We start from the raw sequence: 21757 nt of genomic DNA, 5'->3' as shown, positions 1-21757 counted from the left end.
ACGTCAAGCGAAATACACATGAAGAAGGAAAACTAGAAGAAGCTTCATGAATTCTAATGACCCAGGAGTCGAACTCACCAGCTTCCCACCAGCCGTGGGTTGCACGGTCCGCGACGATATGTTCATGGCGCTCTACCCTCTGCGCTACCGGCGTAGATGTACGAGGTTTCACAAACGCGGCTTATATTTGTCAGACTTCCCTCGCACAGTGCTCTCGGATGGCGGGGGGCGGTGTCGTCTGGGACCATTGAAGTAAACTACTTCATCATGACACTAACGAGCGCAGACAGGGAGCACTTCTGTAGTTTAGCGCAGCGGAGGCTTTCGGTGCGTATGTGGTGATTCGTATCGGCGACGACGTAGTTACCTGCCTTGCCTTTCGCGTCGTGTTAGCGTGTGACTGCTCGTTGCCAGAGTAGTCCAGCTTCCACATGCACCAACAGTGTTTCTCCGCCATGTACTGCTTCGAGTGGGATAGCACCGAGTAATAAAACTGCATTTCGATAAGTGCCGCAGAAAGGCAACAACGTCGACGGTGGAATGTCACGCATGGATTGCTTTGGTGAAGAGACAGACACGCCAGCGGGAAGCTGAACGCCTTCCCGCGTTCCCGCTTCCTGAAGCACTGTGTGGTACATGCTTGATCTGAGGCGCAGTTACCCATTACTGGGGAGCGCACAGCTTGGCGTTTATCTCGTCAAATGCTGACGCTCTGAATCAGTGCATATTGAGTACCAGTGTTTATTATATGCTTCTCGATGTTTATCAGCAGTGTTTATTACATGTTTTACGCCGGATTCGCCACATGCTGTGCCCTGATGTATGTTTGCTTCTGCTACCACAAAGGTTTAATCATGATCATGGACATTGGTCGTCGGTCTGGAGAAAGTCCAGTAAGCGTTAACGTGGCTGCATCCACGACAAATGATGCTGTAGCTGCCAAACACCAACAGACATTGTGGAAGCTCTCGTTATGATTGCACAATAAACTACTTTTGTGAAGCCACGGTTCACTTTCGTGTTGACGGATGGATCAGCCATGTTTTAGATGCGAAGCAGCTTTCGCTCGGGACTGTGTCCGTAGTTCCATTGGCGACGATCCGCTTTCTACCACCTAGAATAGCCATCTGAGCGCGCGCTCGCGCCAAGCAGAAGTCTTCTTCGTCTTGTTCTTCGACCGCCTTGATCATGATACGTGCAGAGCACTTTAGGGACCCGGGCTGCCGTATGCTCACCTAGCTTGGCGTAACGAAGACAAAACCATGTATGCTGGCACGCGCTAGCGCGTTCGGGCCTGTGTAAGGGGCTGGGTAAGACGCTGTGGCCTCTCCCCCTTACACTCTCTCAGCAATCACGTGATGGCGTCGGGAACGAGATTCTGCAGACGCGCGATGAATCCGCGTGGCATGCTTCAACAAGAGTTCGCGACGAGTAACTGCAAAAGGAACTACAGTGAATTCATGGTGTGCTGCACTTGCAAGGACGCGTTAACATCGGGCAAGGTGCCCGTGATGAACGGAACTTTAAGTCAACCCATGCGCTGCTTGTCATCGCCACATGGTTCCCTTTAGTGGGAGATGGTGTAATTTTCTCACTATACCGATCGTTTACACATTTTTCAGGTGCGTATGCGCATAAGTTGCCGGGCTTGGTTACTTAAAAGGGATTATTGTCTACCATGTCATTCAGGAAAGCAATTTCCGCTTCGTACAATAACAGCAATGTATCAAAGACGTTTTCCCAAGCTTTCTGGTATGAAAAGGTTTAAGGGCCTCCCTCGCTGCCAAATAATAAGAATTTCCTGACAAGCTTTATAAAAGAGAGAACTCACATTTACCAATTCTAGTGCGTGTAATTCAGGTGTAGAGTTACACACAAAACGTATTTACTTTTTGATAAAATGCCACCAATCCTACGAAATCGAACTGCGTCCCACTATATATATATATATATATATATAATGAGAATGTCCAGCTGCGCCTTTTTGGTACCGCCATACACCAGTTTCTAAGAGTGACTGTGCATTGCTTTTTTAACACGAAAACTGCGAAACGTTATTGAGAGCTACCTGCTCCCAACAGCGTTTTGTATATTTCCTCTGATGCCCATGCCAGAGAAGTTGGTTGGTTAGTTGTTCCTTAGATATTTAGGTGTCTTACGATTTTTCAAGGTCCCATGGTTCCATTCACCTTCTTCATGAGAGTGAACGCTGAGAGAAAAGACGGCGGCGCGCCCACTCTGGATGATCGGCTGTCAGTCCGCCCCAGTTTGGAGCAAAACTTCTTAACGCGGTATCGTTAAAGAGCTCGTTTCGCAGAAATCGCGGTATCGGCGTCCTTGGATGTGAGCGAAAAAATCAACGTTGTACGTGAGCGAAAATTCGAGATATATGCAAATAAATAATAAAACCTTGGGTTCCAGTGAGAATTCAACCCAGAACTTCTTCGTGGCAAGCAGGTGTTCTACCTCAGAGCCACGCCCGTGCTTCACACCGTTTCGGCAAAACAATTCGCCCGCATCTTCCCACGGGGGGAACTAGAGTAAATGCGTCGCAGAGTGGTGGGGGTATCGCGTGAATGTTGCGTAATTGGGTATGGTTTGGGAATGCTTAACTGTTACACGATGCGCACACCAAGCACGACTTGAACGGCTTCAGCGTGCACGAAGTTCCGGGTCCGCAGTTCGCTTGAAACGCTTGCGTTCAGCGTCGTATGCTCGTCTCCTTGCAGCCATGTCTTATGCGTTGCTTGCTGCTATTGACGCCGACGACGGTGAGGGTGGGGTAACCTTGCCTTCAACGAGGGGTGGGACGCTGATTGAAGGTACTGTTGCTTCCATCGCATCTACTCGAGTCAAGCAAAGCGTCAAGTCAAGCGAAAGCCAAGTAAAGACGCCCTTGACTGAATACCGAACGCGCGCTCCGCCGCTTCTATACACACCGCCCGCGTTCGAGGGAGAGGAGGGAGGGAGGGAGAGGAGAGGCTTGCTGCCGGCACGAGACGAGCCGAGCATGCGCAGTGGGGGTGTGGACAGCGCCGCCGACGCCGCAGGTGCGACTAACAAATGCTCCGAATTTAAAAAAAAAACATATACGAATGTCATGTAGCGCGAGGAGTGTCTTTAAGTATTAATGCGTAGCAGAAGCGTAGAATTGCACCAGGCGTCAAAGCATGTGAGCTGCGCAACAATTAAGTGAGTGGTTAAAAAACCCACCCATTACAAATCGCTCAGACATATTCAGTAATTGTCAACAGCAAACCATCAACAAAGAGTGCAGGTGCGCTTGTTGTCTTTACGGACGCGTAGTGGGTACGTCGCTAATTCGCGAGATTTATAGCGTAGTGGGAAATTCGCAACTGTGGTTGTAGTAAGCATTCTAGAATAGTTTGAAACGGCCAGTTTTTACACGCGCTGACGTTCTTTTCCTTGCGGCACGGTTGGGGTGTCTCCCGACAAGCGAAGATGGGCTAGCGATTGAGATCGCGATGGGAACAGTCTGCCTTCTTGCGCGCTTTCTGGGTGCAGGCATCGAGGCAGACTATACACACTAAAAATTTTATACCCTAAAGGGTGTAACAAGGGTGTTAATGACATTAACACCCTCTTTTGCATTGTACAACACCCTTTTTTGCTTGATTACGCCCTAAGAGAAGGGTGTGCACGCAAAGAGGGTGTTGATATCTTTCATAAGGGTGTTAATGGAAGAACTGAAGGGTTCACACTGAAGCATTGTAAGCTGCATTCATGCATGCATTCAAATCCAGTGCATTGTGCAATGTGTCTGTTGTACTGCCTCTTCTAAGGTTACGATGTCAGTGACATTACTGAAACAAGGAAATGGTGGAGCCCTTAGCACAACGTTATTTATCGTGATATTTTATTTGCACATAGACAAATCATGAAGTATTAGTGATTCACACAAGACTACAGAACTCGAGAAAATGCAAAAAAAAATTAACAAACACTGTTTTGCGCAGGCTGGACATGTGCCATACCGTTTTATATTTTCCACAATCAATGTCCACCGCACGAACATTTACACGCGCGCTATTGCGTGCACATATACAAATGTAGAAGCAGTTGAGAGCAGAACTTGAATCCGTCACAAAACCTATCTTGGTCTAAAGCTGTAAGTGGGACAGAAAACTTCCCGTCCTCATGAACACTTTTTACATGTTGCGGTATGAACACTTTTAATTACTTTTCACTCAGCCAATAAGACAGACAATAAAGAACTACCTTGTACAGACCATATATGCAAATATAGTACACTTGTATATGACCACTGTATCAGCATAGAGCGAGCAATTCTTAAATACATCAATATACGTAGGTTATAAGTTATCATAACATTTGATTTATCATGCTCGGAGTAAGTGAGTGATGAAATGTTCTCGCGGTCAGTCACAACTTCATTAATAACAAGTTCTGTACTGTGCATTTGCACTACATATGATGCAAAATTGTTCATCAGAACAGACTTTACGTGCTCCATTCTGGCAACGAAGGATAATGCAGTTTTGCAGGTCATATGTGTGTAATAGCCTTGGTCAAGCTAGTGACTTACTTCTACAGTGCAGTTTCACTTCTTCCTCGTAAAAAAATAATACAATACAGTCTGCATGCTACATAAGGCACATATTTTACAGTAATTCTTGGCGGGTGTTTATCACAGTACGTCCCTTGTGTTGCCGCATGTACAAAGGTTCATTCTCAGACTCCGAAAATGAAGTCAGCACTTTGTACTCTTGTGTTGTATTCACAACGTACACATGATAATGTTCATCAAAAGAAACAGTCTCAAGCACATTTACCAGAACCAGAAGTACTTTGTTTACATAGTATATTCCACATACATGAACAAACGCTGGCATGTCATCGAGGGAAATATCTTGGACGAGGCAACAATCAAGCTTGAACATTCTCCCAGCGACTCTTAGAGACCTTACAGTAGTTGAACTTGAGCATTCGAGGCTGTGGTCAGAGACAAACTGCTGCACACATTCAGGAAGGTGCTCATAGAGCACAGAGCTGCAACCAGTTGTGCTAACACTGTCATCCCCAGGGGCTATAAGTGTAAAGCTTTGCAAATACTGATGTCTGACAGCCAGACTCTGCGAAAGGTTCTTCCAATTGCGAATTTTGCGCGAAATGTCTTTAAAATACTGATGTTTTGCCTCAAATCGCATTGCCCAAAGGGTACTTAGAGGTCCGAACTTTCTTATTTGTGATGGATAGTGAATGAGGTAGTGCACCTTGCAAGGCAGCGAGGAGGATGGGAATAATGATTTAAATTCCAGACAAAAAAAAGTGAATTTTTCTTTGCAGATAAGCAATATAGTTAGTGGGAATTCTGTAGCACATAATAATGTCTACGATTTCACGCAAAAGAAGGTAAAGCTGCCACACTTCATTTCCAGTAGGAACACATTCACCGACAAAAAGTGCGAGCTGGCAAAACAAGCAAAAAATTTGAGTTGCGGATGCTTTCATAGCGGCTTTACCTTTCAGGAACTCATTTGACAGAGGCTCTGGTTTATTTCGTGCATCATGCGGGTCATAATGCCATTCATACATCATCTTGTTCAAGTAAATGAGGGAAAATAAATTCTGCTTGATTAATGATGAAATAACATGCTGCAAAGCAAATGGTAATACACCCTCATGAATGTCATGCATCAAATCTGGTGGCAAATGTTGTGTTGGATCAAAGCCTCTGAATTCGAGGGCACATGTTTCTTTAACACCATACAACGATGCAGTGGGAAGGCCTGCGCTCAGCATATTTAAATGGTGTTGGTGGCCGTCTGGTGTGCGAAGATGAAAGTCACTTTCCAAAAACTTGTGGTTGAGTTCATGGCGCAATGCCATGCAAAACCTGCATATTCTACCATGACTGAACGAGCACTTAAAGCCTCCTACTCTGTGGCTGGACAAATTATCCCCAGTGAAAATAAAGACCGAACCTTTCAGTAGATTTCTGCCAACATCAATACCCTCTTCTTCTAATTCCTTTACATCAGCAATCAGTGGAGCAAGTATTTTTGAAAAGCCATAGGTAGACACATGTTTATCACGGACAAGCAGCACTAAATGAATTCCTGAGAGTGCTGACCTGGTTTTTGTAGCAAAATTTAACACTGAGAAATACACAGCCGTCATTTTGTGTTTCCCTCGTTTGCTGCCTAATGGGTTACACACCTCAAATTCGTCGCTGTAAAGCTGTACGCATATTTTGGAGGTGTCCCCAGAAAAGTAGCATGTTCTCGGAATTCAGTGCCATCAAAAGCAGAGCACAAGTAATGTTCTTTTTTAGGGTAGCTGTTGAAGTCACTAGACATGTCAGAATGCTCTAAGACACATTTTAGCACACTGCAGAGTGGGACATACGACATGGTGTCTTTTCTACGGCTGTCTGCTCCCAGCACTATCGTACGAGGCTCTACAACCGGAAAATGTGTCCGCCAGTACTTTAGCCGCGTCGATTTTGAGAGCAGTTGGTTCAACTGCTGCTTGCACTCCGCTTTGTGACTGACAGCCTGAGCGCACGTGCAAAGCCGTTCGTCCTCTAGCATTGCTTGAATGAATGAAATAAAATCGTTCGCTATTTCGTTTAGGGTGGATTCTGGAAGACGCCTTGCTTCTTTCCACTTCAGTAGCAGTGCTGCCAACTGATTCACATAATCAATGAAACCGGGACTTGATTCACATGGCTGAGAATCACTTAGCACTTCTTCCTGGACCTCTGCATCTTCCTCTGTGCTCTGTGCATCATTCACGCTTCTTTGCTCTACTTGCAGTGGATTGTCCACAGTGGGCTGTGCTCCTTCCTTAAGCAGACCGGCGTGCTTTCGGTACACATGCCTTTTGTAAGAAAGAAACAGGCTAAACGTTTTCGTGCAGCCACCTAGGCCACACAACCAATTACTTTCGTGTCCATGAAGTACGCGAAGATGCCAGAACAGTGCCTTGAGCGAGAACTTGGGACATGAACATCTTGGGCATCGAAAGTACCGAATGCCTGGCATCTGAAAAGAAATCACCATTTTTATAAACTGGGTGCGTCGTGGAGAAGTAATACTCAACAGACGATGAATAATTTACTATTTTGGTATTTGCAGTGTCCCAAGCAAAAATTAAAAATATCACTGGGTCCCATCAGCGAACGCTATAGCGAGATAACAGGCGCTTGTGCTCCACGAGGCACACATATAATTCACCTGATTCCCTCTTGCTTCACACTTACTAAGTCACTCGATTTGCTTTTGAACAGCGCAGCTGTTCAAGCTTTTGGTTGCACTGGAGCAGGGGCGTAGCCAGGCGGGGTGGGTCGGGGCGGTTCGAACCACCCCCCCCCCCCGAAAATTTTCAATTTTGCTTGCGTATATATACACGCACACATACAAACGCACACAATAACGTACATAAAGTATGGTTGAATCCCCCCCCCCCGAAAAAAAATTCTGGCTACGCCCCTGCATTGGAGTATATATCGAGGCGGGAGTGCAACAGATAGCGGGACCGGGACGCCCTTTGCACTTTTTTTTTCAGACAGTAGCCGGTACGAATCGTCCTGCTTTGGATTGAGGCTATTGCCACGCGTTCACGTCTTCCCGTTCATACTGCTTACAATAGCACACATGTACAGGTGCTCTCAAAATAATTCGGAGCGCCGGAGCGGTGGCCGCTCGTCGGCGGTGCACACGCGCGGAAACATACAGCCATAGTCTGCGCATGCGTGGTGTCCCTGGCAAGCAAGATTCGTTCCCTAGTTTATGTATATAGGCGTTGCCTTGCGTTAAAAGCATATCGTTTGTCCCTGTTAGCGCTACGACAACACATCCCATGCAACCGCCCATCCGTTCTCCCTTGTCTCGCATGACTATCGTGTGCGATCAACTGATTTTACTTGTTTGTGTGTTTCCGACTGCGCAATCTGCGATAACAGCGTGTAGCGAGCAGCGCCGAATCCTGATAAGATCGACCGAATAAGGATTCAATGGGGGCTAGTTGGTACGGCATCGTTCTTTTGCTGCGCTAAAAATGTAACAGGGGACGACACGAGAACACAGAAGTGCGCACTTCTGTGTTCTCGTGTCGTCCCCTGTTACATTTTTAGCGCAGCAAAAGAACGGAGATCGACCGCTTAGTGCTGACATGTTTCCCGTGCTACTAAAAGAAATTGTGGCGATGGGGGTTATATCACCTATAAAAAGGGTAGCGGAGGCGAGGAGGAAACTGTCTCGTCACTGAACGTGGGCTGGTGAGGGGCCCTTTAAACAAGCTTGTGCTCTGAAATAGACCGAAAATGACAAAAGTAAGCGGTGAAGAAGGTGACAGAGCGGCGTGCGTAGGCGAGCGTCGGCGGGAAGAAGATGGCCACGGTGCTTTTCTGGTGGGCTTTTATGCCTCGGCGCTATTCTTTTTGATACCATATAATTGTGCCTATAACATGGCTCTAGTGAAGAAAGTGCGAAGCACTCTCTCTATCAAATCAGATTGCTCGCGCGGCTACAAAGAGAGTTGGAAGCACGGACTTTGCTTTGAACGTTGATTAGGCAAACGGGCGCTGTCGGACGCTGGCAAGTAAACACATAATGAACAAACCAAAAAGCACTGCGCGTGGCAATATGGTGGCCTATCTATGCAGTTTAATACCATGCTTGCACCATGGACAAATATAGGCACGTTGGGTGACAACATCAATATCGCGTGCATGCACCATCCACGCGAATCGCAGCTTGCATACGGCGTGGAAGTGACTCGTAGAGTGACTCTATAAAGTCTTTTTTCTCGCCGAGGCGCTGCCACTCGCCAGCTATGGCAAACCACAGTTCGTCAGCACTGGCGTCTCCTAGATTCATGCGGGACATGGTTTGCTTCAATTGTCCCCACACGTTCTCGATGATGTTAAAGTCAGCGCCTTTTGGAGGCCACGGAAGTGTGAGAACAGCACGTTCCTCCAGGAGATTCCGAACAGCTCTGGCGGTGTGCACTGAGCTGAGGTCTTGCTGAAACCAGAAGCACCCGTCTTTAAATGGCCCGTCCAGAGCATACGGAAGCAGATGGCTGTCGAGGATTTCGCAGTAGGCCCCAGCTGTGAAAGATCGTGACAGCGCACTAGCGGGCCGAGGCCATCTTTGCTTACTGCTCCCCAGACGTTTACAGCACACCGGCCGCTGCTGTGGACCTCGGAAATATATCCAGGGTCGTATCTGCACAAAGAAAAGGGAAAAAAAAGGTGTGCCTCTACGTAGGAAACGTCTGGAAGAAATATGGCCACACAATCAAAAGACACACACCTGCACTTGTATGGCCTCCAAACGTGGAGCTCCTGGTCCCACCTTGAATAAAATGTGCTCTCATCTGAGAAGATCACCTCCTTCCAATCTTCCACCGTCCAATGCTCATGCGCTCTAGCAAATTCAAGGCGCTGACGTCTTTGCCGCTCCGTCAGGTGTGGTTTTTGGGCGGCGATAAACCCGTGAAGTCCGGCTTCTCGCAGGCGCCTTCTTATTGTTTCTACACCGACTTGAAGGTCGAGAGCGGTCTTAATTTGCTGGGCGCTCTGAAAAGGGTCCGCAACTGCTGCAGCAACGATGAGGCGGTCGGACTCTTCCAATGTGCATCGGCTGCGTCCTGGTCGAGCGGCATCTTTCAGTCGGCCATCTTCAGACCTGTAGGCCTGAATAATTCTGTTCACGGCACTCATAGACCTCCGTGTGAAGCGGCATATCTCGCGTTGAGAAACACCTTGAATGGATAGGTCAACTATCCTTCTTCGCTCGTCGATTGGCACTCTCTTCGGCATGCTGCCTCGACAGGAAAAGGGCTGAATTTCGCGACAGTTCGATGGCTTTTATATCTTCATATCTTCTTATCAACCGGGCGCGCAAACTGCTCACGAATACGTCGGATGAAAGTGCACCTTTTGCCGCGCTACACACAGTCACGCATGTCAAATCTATAGTAACGTATCATGCAGGCATATCTGAAGAGACAGAAGTGCCATCGCCAAAAATAAAAAAGAAAAAAAAAGCTATATAGGTCCTCTTATCGATTCTCAAAACGACTTTGACGACAAAAACGTTACGCGTCGTTGTCATTCTGTTTCCAATTGCTTCATTCTGGTTAATTAGTTGTGACTATTGATTGACCGTCATATCGTTGAATTTACGGACTCGCTGTTGCGGAGCCTTGAATTGATTGTAATTAGTGGAACTCGTAATATTTTTTAATTTGGCGTGACCAGTATTAACACGCAGTCTGGAATTTATGCTTCATTCTATGTATTATCGTGCGCGTGTCAAAAACATTTAATTAATAATTACGTTTACTTTCCTAGTAAAACATATTAGCTAGCTGTAATAAATGTTTCGTGTGGTGTCCGTGTTGTGGTCTTCCTAATTACCCTAATTACTTAAGATTAGCCTTTAGACTTTTGAATTACTCGAAGTTACTTGGTGCTTAATACACTTTTACATGCTTTATTGAACGGTTGAGGTGCAGTATACCGCTTTCTGGTTTTTGCTACCGCAGGTGTTGTCGAAAATGAGCGGCGGGATGGTCACATTCCGCAACCAGTGAGCCAGTTAAACTATTGACTTTCAAAAGCACTGAGGCCCATTAACGCGCATGCACGCGCACGTATGCTCCACGGCATGCATACGCGCGCACAGAGCGTTGAGACCGCATCCGCATCCGCAAAACGCTAAAAAGCACCCAGCGGCCGTATAAAGAACCGCTGTTCCGTGTTCCGTATTCCGTTTTGGCCGCCATTAGCGCCCCGTGATTGGTCGTTTCACCTGTCACTCAAGTGACGTGTCGGAAGCTCAAATTCTGGTGACGTCAAAATGACGAGTACGCGTTCATTCTGCTAAAATATACGGAATCGGTTCCGTCCAAGCGCGGAACAGCCAGCGAGTGGCCCCGTTTCGACGGAATAGCAAACATGGCGGTCCGTGCGGTGCCAGCGACCTTCGCCTCGGCGTTCGCCTTTTTGGAGGCGGCGTACGATGGCCACGGACGTCGGAGAAGAGAGGCCGAGGATGCGTTTGACATTCCAGACGAACAATTTCGGCGTGACTTTCGCCTGAGTAAAGAAACAGTGTGGTGGTTGTGCGACGAAGTCACCGACGAACTGAGGGGCTCGCGGCCAACTGCGCTCTCGGTGGAGCGGCAGGTATTGTGCGCTCTGCGTTTCTTCGCCACCGGGTCCTTCCAGTCGTCGGTGGGAAGCGAGGAGACCGCAGCGGTGACGCAGCCCGCGGTCAGCAAGTGTGTCCGACGTGTGGCTCAGGCCATTGTCAACGCCGGGACCCGCAACAAGTGGGTTCACTTCCCGAGGACGCCGGAGGAGAAGGCGGCCGTGAAGGAGGGATTCCTTCGCCTTGGACCTCTACCTGGCGTCATCGGATGCGTTGACGGTAGCTTCGTCGCCATCGTCGCACCGAGGGGCGAGCAGAAGGCGTCCTTCTGGTGCCGCAAAGGGTATTTCGCCCTGAACGTCATGTTCGTAAGTAGCGGTGTTCCCATTTTCTCGTGCGCATGTCTTTTTTTTCGCAGTGAAACGTGGCTCATAGTGCTCTTGGTTTTCCTAGATCTGTGACGCGTATCCTCGCCGTCGACCCGCTGCGACCGGGGTCGGACCACGACAGCCACATCTGGGGCACGTCGTGGGTCCGCGCACGTTTCGAGGAGGGCCGCATTGAGACGACTGGCGAGTACCTTCTCGGTGAGAACTAAATCCATTCCCTTGGTTTTACGTGTGCTGCCAGTGATAGGTATTGTATATCAAAATATTTCTTTTTTTTTCTTTTTTTTTGTTTCTATACAATACGTCTGAGACATATCCGTGATTGAAGTTTAGTTTAGTTTGAAGTTTATTTATTTCATTATTTTTGTGGTACATGTATTTACAGTTTTAGGTATCTATGAAATTGTATCAATGCCTCGCGGCATTGATACAATTTCATAGCACTGACAAGCGGCATGATGCCGCATGCTACCGATGCACAATCTCCCAGCTGTGGGTTAACTGCGGCAGTATCGTCAAGTGATGCACTTTGTCATGACAACCTCATCGTAGTAATGTTTTGCATCAGACGGGGTCCATGTTAGGCTAGTCAGGTACTACAGAGATTCTATTATTGATATCTTAGGGTCAATTAACCTTGAGAGATCGCTGTCATTTTAGCAGTATTTACAATTCATATTTCTGCAGGTGACGGCGGCTACCCCCTGGAGTCTTGGCTTATGGTCCCGGTGCGAGGTCGTCCTCACAGGGATAGTGCAGAAGGCAAGTACAACTCTGCACATGCCTCAATGCGTTCCATAGTGGAGCGTTGTATTGGGCTACTGAAGAGCCGATTTCGCTGCCTTCAGCTGCCTCCACTACTCACCGGAACGTTCTTCCATCATTGTTGCTGCATGTGCAGTGTTGCACAACCTTTGTATTGAAGAAGGTGACATAGGTGTTGACGATTTCGGTGATGACAGTGGCGACGAGAACAGCGAGCACGGCAGCTCTATTGATGATGACCCCCAACCTCGGATTAGACAGGGGAGGTCATCACACTTTATGTACTTGCGTGGGCAAGCTGTCCACAATGGCCTTATCGGCTTGTTTAGCAGGACAAGGCGGGAACACCTGCAGCATTCAAGAAGGGTGCGCAGGCGACTGCGCCGCCTGCAGCGACGACTGCGACGTTAAAATATTTGTGCTGCATTGCAGGAGCTTGAGCATCTGCGGTTCTTTAACGTGCACCTAAAATTAAGTAAACCGATGCTTCTGCATTTTCCCCTCAGTGTGATCTCGCAACTGGTGCTGTCAGCAGTAATGGGACACATGTCCACAACTTTAGTAGTGTGACATCTTATTTGATCAGCCTCGATCATGCCCGTGTGGTCCGGGTCAACAGCCAAGCACCGTAACCACTGTTGTTCACCAGTATCATTTTTTGTCGCTGCTCACATCCTGCAATCGCCAACAATTGTCACCGCCATCTGCACCATGCCTGGGAGTACGCCCCGTCTTCTCGCTTCCTGTCTCTGCAACGCACACCTACTATGCCCAGTGACCTGTCGTACATCCACCACACTGTTTCTTTTCAAAGGCCAAGTGGCGCCGAAAGAGATCGTCTGGCATGTGAAGTGCATCATGCTTCTCATACGTGCTCAAGCGCTGTACTGTTCCTGTGCATGGCCAAGTGATGCCAAAAGACACCATGCGGCATGTCAAGTGCGCTCATTAGTGAAGTAACGTGAAATATTCAGGAAGTACTTCACGTGCGACCTTTGCTAAAGGAGTACGAATTTATTCATAATGCCATGTGGTTTATTTTGATGTATTCGGGCTTCACCCCAAAAGATTTGTTTACAACGCTCCACGTGGACCACGCTGTGATGTTTCAGAAGCTGCAAGATTGTTTAAACCATTCTGTTAACATGTGCTTGTCAGTTTCTCGACGGACAGCGCTCTGTTGGCCACTATGAGTGTACAGCGTGTGTCACTGTAGTTTGACTTTTGTTTCCAGCGCGCAAGTCCGCTCAAATAAAAAGTTTCGCCTTACGCCTGCAGTCTGCCACCTTCTTCAACGTCATGACTCCGTGGCAATATTCAAACTAATGCAAACATGGCTTATGCTGTCTGTTGATAAATGGACATAGTCGAAGTGCAGTGTCATGTTTATTAACAACATTGTGCTGAAGCAAGCACAGTAGCATCGAACGTGGGGTAATCAATAAATAAGGAAGTGCAGATATATTAGCGGCTCAACTGCAGCAACTGTAACGCCAAAATCGCGAGATGGTTTCGAAGCCCTGTTGTGGGACTGTGCAGTAGCGACCTTAACGTTGCACAATGTGCGAACACCTCGGGGAGAAGCTAAAATTTTGCACACATCAACGTCGTTCTCCAATACATCCAATCCTACTGCACAACATGAAATAGTGACAGATTAGAATGATAAATTTGCAATAATTTACGCCTTTCATACACATTGCAAAGAAGACACCACCAATAACAAGGTAGATGTTGATCAGTACAGATAAGAAAAGTATTACTTGTAACAGCAAGACAAAACGAAGTCGTACTTTATGCTGATGTTAAAAACAACTGTGATCGAGTTTGCTGCGAGTACACTCAAAATCATGTTCCCTTAAGTAACAGTAGTTTGGCCTTTGAAGATGTAGCTTTGACATGTCATGAACATACACTGAATGTTCTAATGTTGCATGCCTAAGTTGTCGCTACACAATGCTGCCACTACAGCTGTCCATGTGTGCTCACTACATAGGCAAGCTATGAATAGCACAAACTGATATCAACAGTAACAATGACTAGGACATACTGTTATCGTAACTTGGAATATCCAGATTTGTATGAACGAACATTCCATATTGCAAGAAACATGCACCTGTAAAAGGGCACACGTATGGTTGAGTAATATGTGTAAGAAATGTCAACAATAACAATGACTAGAACGTATAACTATCACTGTTGAAATGCCAACAATAGTACCACAAGAAACAGGCACCAGTACCCATACAAGGCTATTACCACAGCTGACTAAGACGTCAAAAGTCGAGAATAATTGCAAGACTGCGAAGCATTAATATAAGTGGTATGGATACCCACTCTGGTAGAAATGGTCGTTAAATATCACAAGCAAAGGCCTAGCTGTCTGTCGTAAAACGCCTTGTAGCGCCCCGCGTGGAGGTACACTGAATACTAAAATTGCAAAAAATAAACAAATTATACACTAAACACTGAAATTGTAAAAATTGAAGTAAATCGCTTGCGCAAGTTCCCCTTGGGCATTCCACAACAAAATATCACGCAGAACAGGAGAAATTAAAAACATTAATCGTGCGTCAAACGCACTTGTGAAATGTTGCTAAAATTGAAAAACTTATGTTGCATGCATCGCAACATAAAGGACATATCGTAGTGGCATGGATAGAGCAAATTGGTGCACACACAGTATAAAAAAAGTAACATAACATGTGTCACTAGAAAATGACTGTTGTGAGAATTGCACACACAAGTGGTGCCAACACACATTTTTCTCCCTTTGTAGAGTTGCATAGGCTCAGCAAAGAGAATGTAAAAGCCCCTGCTAGTCCTAAACAAGTAGATCATCCCTTAGTGCAACATGTAAAAGCACTTGTATCCATTCCTGCTCCTAGTGACGTAATGGTACTACCATTTTTCACTGCTTCAGCCATAAATGGCATGCATATCATTTCAGAAAGTTGACCGGTGTCAAAGCAACCTGTGAAGGCGTGAGCACTAACTAGTACTTCAGTGTCACTTTAAACAGAAATAGGCTCACTAAACCTGGTGCAATAAAAAAATTAGAAAAACACTTGATCTGGTGCAGTAAAAAAATAAAAGGCACACAACGTGGTGCAATAAAAAAGAAAAAAGCACACATTAATCTGGTGCAATAAAAAAATAGCACAATGCTGTTCAATAAAAAATTAAAAAAGCACACAGCTTGGTGCACAAAAAAACGTAGAATTGAAAAGAAATAAAAAAGACAAGAAAAAAATCGCAATGGTTAAGGCCAAGGTGATGGCGGCGGCGGCTGTGGCGGTGCTGTGAATGTAGCATGGCCAGGCACAAGGGCGCCCACGAGGAGTTCAAGGGCTGTTGCGATGCGTTCGTGAGCCGAACGCAAGCCCCTCACCTCCTCCATGAGCTCCTGATGGTGCTGCGAGAAAAAAAATTCAATTACTGGATTACAGTCCATTCCCTGCAAACGCACCTTTTGCAATAACTGCCAGGCATGCAGATTCAGGAAAGTTGGAGCAGAGAGGAAAGTAATTTGATACTACATGTTTCATAAGAATGTGATGCATTGAAGTATTTGTCAATCACGCAGAGTAAATATTGCATGCAATGTAAAAAAAAAAAAAACAAGGCCGATCTTGCACTGTGCATTGATGTACTGTGCAGCAAAACCACACGACGTCACGTTTGAGTTGTTTGTTTGTTTCATTTGTTTTTGTTTTCTTTTTTTTTTGACACAATCACTTTGAAGTAACATCGCAGTTACTGATGTTTCAGCGGCTAATATAGCTTTGAACACATCTAAAACCAAGTGCATGTCGTGCGCAAGCATGTGAAATTCCCCACCTCACAACATCGACACCAACTTCGTTATAAGGTAAACAGACAGTAGTAACTGTGAGTGTCTCTGTTCCTGAGAAAAATTGTTCCTTGAACACATGTTCGCTGTTCACAGAAGCTAAAATATGGTTGTCGTGCCCACTAGATTGCACTGCTGTGTTGACTGTTGAAGTGTGTCAGACATGTAACTATGCAAACATACTGTGTATAGCCAAGCTGCTGGCTGAAAGCTTTGCAGCAAAAGTGCGTCAAACGCGAGATGTATATGTGCACCATGCAATGACCATTTTACATCAGTGTTTTCCATCACCACGATCCATCACCATTCTTCGGCAGTGTTATGTTTTGTACAAGTATAACTTACCCCTTTGTAGACGAATGCAATAACATTGTCCTAGCTGCACAAAACGCATCATTGTACTTTAACCATACATGTGACAAGCAGAGGACAAAAAAAACGTTTCCTACTCTGTCACTATCGTCGATGTTTGTCACCTGTCTGTATTGTTTATGACTTTGCTATATTTGTGTTTGTTTATTCAGTCAACGTAATCTATTCACACCTTACAGCATGCCAAATGAATGATCCTGCGAGTTCTAGGGTATGCTAAGTAAGGCTACCATGCTTGCTTTCAACTATGCCAGCTGTAAGTGGCGAAGACTAACAAGCAATGCAATCTCCTTTCACAAATGGTTCTGTTGTACCTACTTGTCGTGCCTCTGCCTTCGTCTCCTCCAGCACCCGCAGCTGCCTCGCGCACTCCGCCGACAGCCTGCCAACCGCCTCAGGAGGAGGAGAACCGCGACGATGTCGCCCTGGTTGTCCTTAAGAAATGTATGAAGAGCACTTTGTTATAAGCTACGCACAAAGTTTATTTGATCGTTATCATGGCTGCGAGGTGCCATGCACATGGGCAATGAAACGTAAAGGAACAGAATAGGACATCATGACAAAAGACAAATTAAGGGAGTACCACAAGCATGATGTGCGACGAAACGTGACTGCGATTTATCCACCGTAATTTCCTTGCATCCCCATCTACACTCCTTAACAATATAGGTTGTACGGAACATTTACTTCAATTAGGCCAGCCATATTTTTTATTAAATGAAACAACCGCTCATGGTATGCAAGGTTATAACACGAGCGTCTCCAGCTGCTTCAAATGACTTACACTGCAAGAGCTGTGAAAGTGCCTCACGTGCAGTGCCGCTGGTGCCTGTCTGGCTCCCAACAGACACTCTGGCCACTGTTGGGGCTGGTTGCGGTGTTGGGGCAGGTGTTGACACTGCTGTCTGAACAGGCCGCACTGCGAGGTGTCGGCAGCGGCTGTCTCCTCCGCCCTTGGTGGGTTGTCCTCCTGCAATACATAGTGAACACACCATGTTTAGTGCTGCGGCCACTTCATGTGACGTCATTATTGCAACTATTGAACTTGTCAACTGCTTGCCCAGTCTGCGACAGCTTAATTGAGGAGCGAACTTCTTATTTCTCGTATGGCAGAATACTTCTCGGGAAACATACTCTAAGTTCTGTACAAAAAGGAATTCTTAGAACATGTGGCGTATTACTAACTGTGTGCTTCATGGAAAGGACTTGTCAAATACAACTATTTACACTGGCCTCAAGAAAGCCATTCTCGTTTCTTCTAGCGAGATTTCCGATTATTCGCAGCACAAGCTCCAGTCTTTGCATCACCGCATAAAAAAAAACAGGCACCATACAGCACTTCAACAGTACGCCTGCACCGAGACATTTGGCAATAGTAATAATACTCACCGCATCGTCTCCAGTGAATAATCGGATCGGGTCGGAGTCCGGCCCTGTCCTGTCGAGGATCGCCAGGACCCGGCCCTCGACACCTCCGAGTCTTCCTCCCCCCGTCCTCCTGCAAAGGCATAAGAAATGTTAAAATACGTCCCGCAGCCTGCTGCAAGCAATGAGCTCACCTTCTCTCCCTTTCTACATCCCTCGCCAGCTTGCGGCTGTCGCAGCACAGCCGCGACCAATACTTGCGCCAGTGCCGGACCGCTTTCACGGCCGGCTCCAGCGCGTTGAGCGCGTCTGACACCTCCGCTCACAAGGCTGCCTTACGAGCAGCACCCATACTTGACGTGAAACAAGCAGCGTTTCTCGCCAACTGTGGGTGCTGCTCCATGAACTCAATCAAAACATTCGCCTGCTCCCGCGAAACCCGTGGTTCCGCCATTTCTTTTTTTTTGCGTCCAAGCTTTTGCCGGAACGCAGCAAATAATCATCGACGAGTACGTTTAGATATATTAAATTGCATTTCGTCATATTATTACGAATAAAACACAACTACGAGCGTGTTAGATAAATATTTCACCAAACATATTTTCCCGGAAAGTTCAATACAGCATAAATGTGCGAAGACACGATAGAGTAACGGAAGGGAAACATATGGCACACTCCCATCATGTACTACATGCTACGCTGTAACTACGCTCGCTCACGCGCGATCGCATTCAGAAAGAAAAGGTGCTGCTTACCACATATTACACGACAGATGTACAGGCTTCCCATGCTCGCACATATTTGTTTTTTTTTTTTCGTTACCTGTAAGAACAAAAGCGAAGTAAACATAGCGCGATTACGGTATGCTTGGCATTGTTTACTCACCTTACGGCTACAATTTCACGATTTCCTTGTTCTTCGCTGCTACCGATATTCCTCTGCGACGAAAATACTCCCCGGTAGTCGCGATCACATTCTTATCACAGCATTATAGGTGACAGAACAGAAAACATGGCTCGCAGAGACTATCAGCTGTTTTTCTAGCAACGGCCGCCTTAAGCGACTTGGATTGGATGCAAAAGCGACACCCATGTGGCTACGACTCTCAAAATACGTTTGTTTTGTGTTTACTTCGCAATATGCTTCATTAACCTTTGCACCAGAAGCTTATAAAACAAATTTATTTTCATTTACGTACAATCGTTCTTTTGTTACACGCTCGCGGACGAAATAAAAGAGTTATACGGCCCCTTTGCGGCCCTCAGCCAAAAAGTCACTAAGGCCCCTAGGTTTCCCCCCCGAAAATACCTAAAAAATACTAGGGATTTCCCCAGAATTCCTACGTAAAAAACGCCAACTGCCGCACTTGTCCTGCTCTACAAGCTATGGGCGGCTACGAGCGCTTTTTATTGGCCAAATTCGAAAAACGTCGTGGCTTCCGGCGTGGGCGGCGCCTCAAGCGTGACGTAACAGGGAAAACGGAATACGGAACACGGAATAAAAGTACATTATACGGCCACAGCTCTATTCTTCTGGAGCAAACCAACACCTATTTAGATGCTTTGGGGAACGAGGCGCGCTTGCTAGGGAAACCGCGCACGCGCAGGCACTGGCACTACAGCGCCGGAGCGGTGGCCGCCAACGAGCGGCCACCGCTCCGGCGCTCCGAATTATTTTGGGAGCACCTGTACACGGTATAAAGTCAAATATTTTGTATGGCTTGTAATACACCGCCAAAGACAGAATACAAATAATTGCACATATCGTAAAACAATTATGTTCGGGGGCAGCATTCTCCAGTAAAGTTCAACGATGGCTGCTTGGTCGACGGCGCCCGGCGGAAATGGGACGACTTTATGAAAAGCGGCGGCTTGGACGGGCTATTAAGCCGTTCAACCCCGCCCGCGCCTTTGTCGCCGAACCCCGCATGCAGGAAATCGGCTAAAGAAGCGATCAGTCATTTTTTCAAGGTACAATTAAAATATACCGCAGCAGGAGCAGCATGCCTATTCTATACAGCCGGTCACCTGTCTCGAGTCTTGTCTGAGACAAGGTGCCACCGCCTGTTTACAATCACTGCAGAAGCACAGCGTTGCTCATTTTGCCAGGAGGGGTGTCGCGACGGCGAGAAATTATTTACACTGTCAATCTGCCTCTGCATGAGACTGCTTCCGCCGTACGGGCGGATGACCAGCGAAACGAGCCGCAGACAAGAGGTCGCGGGTTTCGGCGACAAAGGCACGCGCAGAAGCGAACGGCTTAATGGACCGTCCCACTGCTGGTCATTACCGTTGGCCATTACCGGAGAAAGCTGCCTCCGAACATAACTCACACAATTACAACGTAACATAACAAAATATTAAATAGATAACGACATTTATGACACCGATTTGGCTTTCAGGATAAACTGAAGTTTAAAATTTCCCTAGATTATCTATTTCTTCAAAAGGCTTTTGCTGAGCGACAAGCGCTATTTACCCGGGGCCCGCTATGGCCATGGAGGGCCGTGTTGCATGAAGACGGCACGGCGGGGGCCGCGCGGTATATTGGGGGGGGGGTGCTTCGCAGGCAAAAAGAAATAAATTGGCGAATTGACAATAATGATGTAGAAAACCGGAATAGAAATCACGTTGATTTTTAGCGCGGCTGTCGCAATGTTGTCATTTCAATGACACAATGTTGTCAATGTTGTAGCGTTCCTCTAAGGTAAATTACTGAGACATTGAGCTAGAGAGAGACGGATGTCTTCCGCCATTTATTATCCCTGTTCTCGACCTCCCCTCTTCTTCTCCCTGATGCCTCCGCGTTGATGCTTCAGGCACAGACCGCTTCACTCTCCCGGACTTCATTGTTCACACCTCCTGGTGTAATATTTAAAAATATTGCTGATGGAGGCGCATTCTGTGTGCCCAGAGACTCCCAGGTACCAGATGGTCTTCAAGATACCCCGTTGCGAAGCCGTCTTGACGACTTGAAAGGGCCCACAAAACTTATCATTGGAATTCCTTATTCCTTTCCGCACCAGGACGAAGTCTCCAGGTTGTATGTCTGGTATGTCACTGCTCCGTCTGCTGTCGAAGTTTTTCTTCATTTTCTTTTTTGTACGCCTCTTGCTGTTTTTCCGTTTTCTTTTTCTCAAAAAGCACCAGGTTTTCAAGAAGGCCCAGTTCGCGGTCTGCTGGAAGCACCGGTACAGTCCCTGAAGCGGCAAAAAGAGGACTGCATCCAAGACCACTAGTGCAAGAACGGTTGTGATATCTCACAGCGGCTTCTAGGCAGCATTTCCAACCACCAGGAAAGTTCGGGTACATCTTCATGTACTGCTTGACGTCTCGTATTGCACGCTCAGCGAGGCCATTAGCAGCTGGGTGATATGGTGCGCAAGACTTGACTGTTACTCCGTGGTCGTTCGCTCATTTGGAAAGCTTTGTGCTACTGAAAGCCGGACCATTGTCGCAAACTAATGTCTTTGTATTCCGAAAACATTCTGCCTTCAATAGAGCCATGATGCTATTGGCGTCTTCCTTTCCTGCCCTAGCCGTAACCATTCTTGTGCACTCATCGATAGCGAGCAGGAAAGCTTGCGTCTTCCTGACCCCTTCCTCTTTCTTTTTGAGCTCTGCGAAGTCCAAGTGAACAACGTCGAATGGGACGCTGGAGTGATCTGTCGTATCATAACGTCCGTGGGCTGCTTGTATTTGACTTTGTTCGTTTGGCACTCGTGGCATGTACGGATGTAGGTCCTGATGTCATTTTTCATACCTGGCCACTTAAACCTTTTCAGTAGTTTGCTGTACGTGCGCCAAAAACCGTCATGTCCGCCTGATTCAGGGGTGTCGTGGTAAAGATGCAGAATCTTGGGAATC

At 46.8% G+C, this 21757-nt stretch overlaps 1 protein-coding gene and 1 pseudogene across 1 annotated transcript; one reads left to right on the top strand and one right to left on the bottom strand.

Moving 5' to 3' along the window:
- Window positions 1-4624: 4624 nt before the first annotated feature.
- LOC125757528 (uncharacterized) lies at window positions 4625-7066 on the bottom strand. Its single transcript, XM_049413106.1, is given in 2 exon segments — window positions 4625-6260; window positions 6263-7066. Coding segments are annotated over 2 exon segments (1755 nt in total). The 5' UTR covers window positions 7047-7066; the 3' UTR covers window positions 4625-5289.
- Window positions 7067-10951: 3885 nt separating this feature from the next.
- LOC119382151 (putative nuclease HARBI1) lies at window positions 10952-12712 on the top strand (annotated as a pseudogene).
- Window positions 12713-21757: the final 9045 nt, after the last annotated feature.

Source organism: Rhipicephalus sanguineus, chromosome 2 (genome assembly GCF_013339695.2).
Source record: "Rhipicephalus sanguineus isolate Rsan-2018 chromosome 2, BIME_Rsan_1.4, whole genome shotgun sequence".
NCBI lineage: Eukaryota > Metazoa > Arthropoda > Arachnida > Ixodida > Ixodidae > Rhipicephalus > Rhipicephalus sanguineus.
Note: the sequence above shows the minus strand (reverse complement) of the source record. Positions and strands in the feature narration are given on the sequence as shown.